At 54.6% G+C, this 1290-nt stretch overlaps 1 protein-coding gene across 1 annotated transcript in view; it reads right to left on the bottom strand.

Moving 5' to 3' along the window:
• The window catches only part of Asb13 (ankyrin repeat and SOCS box containing 13), a 19190-nt gene extending 18122 nt beyond the window's left edge, over positions 1–1068 (bottom strand). Inside the window, exon 1 of the mRNA XM_021180263.2 lies at positions 914–1068. Coding sequence (XP_021035922.1) covers positions 914–956 — 43 coding nt within the window. The 5' untranslated portion in view covers positions 957–1068. The remainder of the gene's footprint in view (positions 1–913) is intronic.
• Between the last annotated feature and the right edge of the window lie 222 nt (positions 1069–1290).

The raw sequence follows: 1290 nt of genomic DNA, 5'->3' as shown, positions 1-1290 counted from the left end.
CTCTGCCTCTGCCTCTGCCTCTGCCTCTGCCTCTGCCTCTGCCTCTGCCTCTGCCTCTGCCTCTGCCTCTGCCTCTGCCTCTGCCTCTGCCTCTGCCTCCCTAGTGCTGGGATTAAAGGCGTCACCACCATACCCGGCTTACATTACTTTTTTTTTAACTCACATAAAGGAACATTTTGGCTTTCTTTCTTCTATTTATTTTCAAGCTATTGAAGCACAATGTCATTGTCCTTTCTATTTACAATATTATTATTTTGTAAACAAGAAAAAAATGTACTTCTCCAAAGAATGCTCCTTTGCCTTCAAATCCATTTTATGGATTAAAACAGCCCCAAAGGTACAGAGGACACTTCTTTAGCACCAGGTATGTCCCTGTGTTGGGCCATGACCTCATTCTGGAGCAGACTCCCTGGTTGCAGCTGCTGCAACCTACAGGGTATGTGTAGATGCTGTAACCCCGCAAGCAATTCACTGCACCAAACGCCCGGGAGGTGGTGCAGTGACCGCAGTGGGCTCCGGAAGAGGCTGCCAACCAGTGCATACTTTCCAGACTCTGCGGGTGAATTGGGCAACGACCCCGCATGTTCCCCAAAGTGTGCGGTGCTCTGGTAGACTGGCGGTTCTGAATCCCATACCTGGTGCATCACAGAGAAGACCAGCTGCACAGTGCACTGGCTAGGAACAGGGCGACAGACTTTAAACGTCGGTCTGAGATGACCAGGATCCTCCGGGCCCTACTCAAATCCCTACACCTCACCCCAACGCCTCTGACCACCAACTTGGAACGGCTCGCGATGCCCATCTCTGGGACAAAGGCCACCCATGAGCTTGCTCTGTCCCCAAGTGCTGATCTCGTGGTCCTGACTCCAGCCCCGGTGTGGTGTCCTTGGCGGTTGCGGCGCGAAGCACGTACCCACATCTCCCAGGAAGCAGCCGTCCCCGGCGCGCGGCTCCATGCGGCTCGCCGGCTGGGCTCCCCTGCCTACCGGCCTTATGACTCCGAGCGCTGGGACCTGAGCCGGGACCTAAACCGAGACCTTCCCCGGAGCGCAGGCCGCTGGGCGGGGCCTGACTGCTACCATGGCCACCGCTGGGAGTTGTAGTTTCTGTATGCGCCGCGTGCCACCTGAGCGTCCCCACTCCGCTGTCACCGCTGAAGGGTGACATGCAAACCAGAAGAGTGCAAAATAAGTGTCCGTGTTGACACCAGTGAATATACGTCCATTAACAACTCCTGTGTTTAGCACAAAAGCTTAAATTCCGGTGTCCTATCTAAAAGATACGTTCGTA

Source organism: Mus caroli, chromosome 13 (assembly GCF_900094665.2).
Source record: "Mus caroli chromosome 13, CAROLI_EIJ_v1.1, whole genome shotgun sequence".
Classification (NCBI taxonomy): domain Eukaryota; kingdom Metazoa; phylum Chordata; class Mammalia; order Rodentia; family Muridae; genus Mus; species Mus caroli.
The sequence above is the reverse complement of the archived record's forward strand: the minus strand, read 5'-3'. Positions and strand labels throughout refer to the sequence as shown.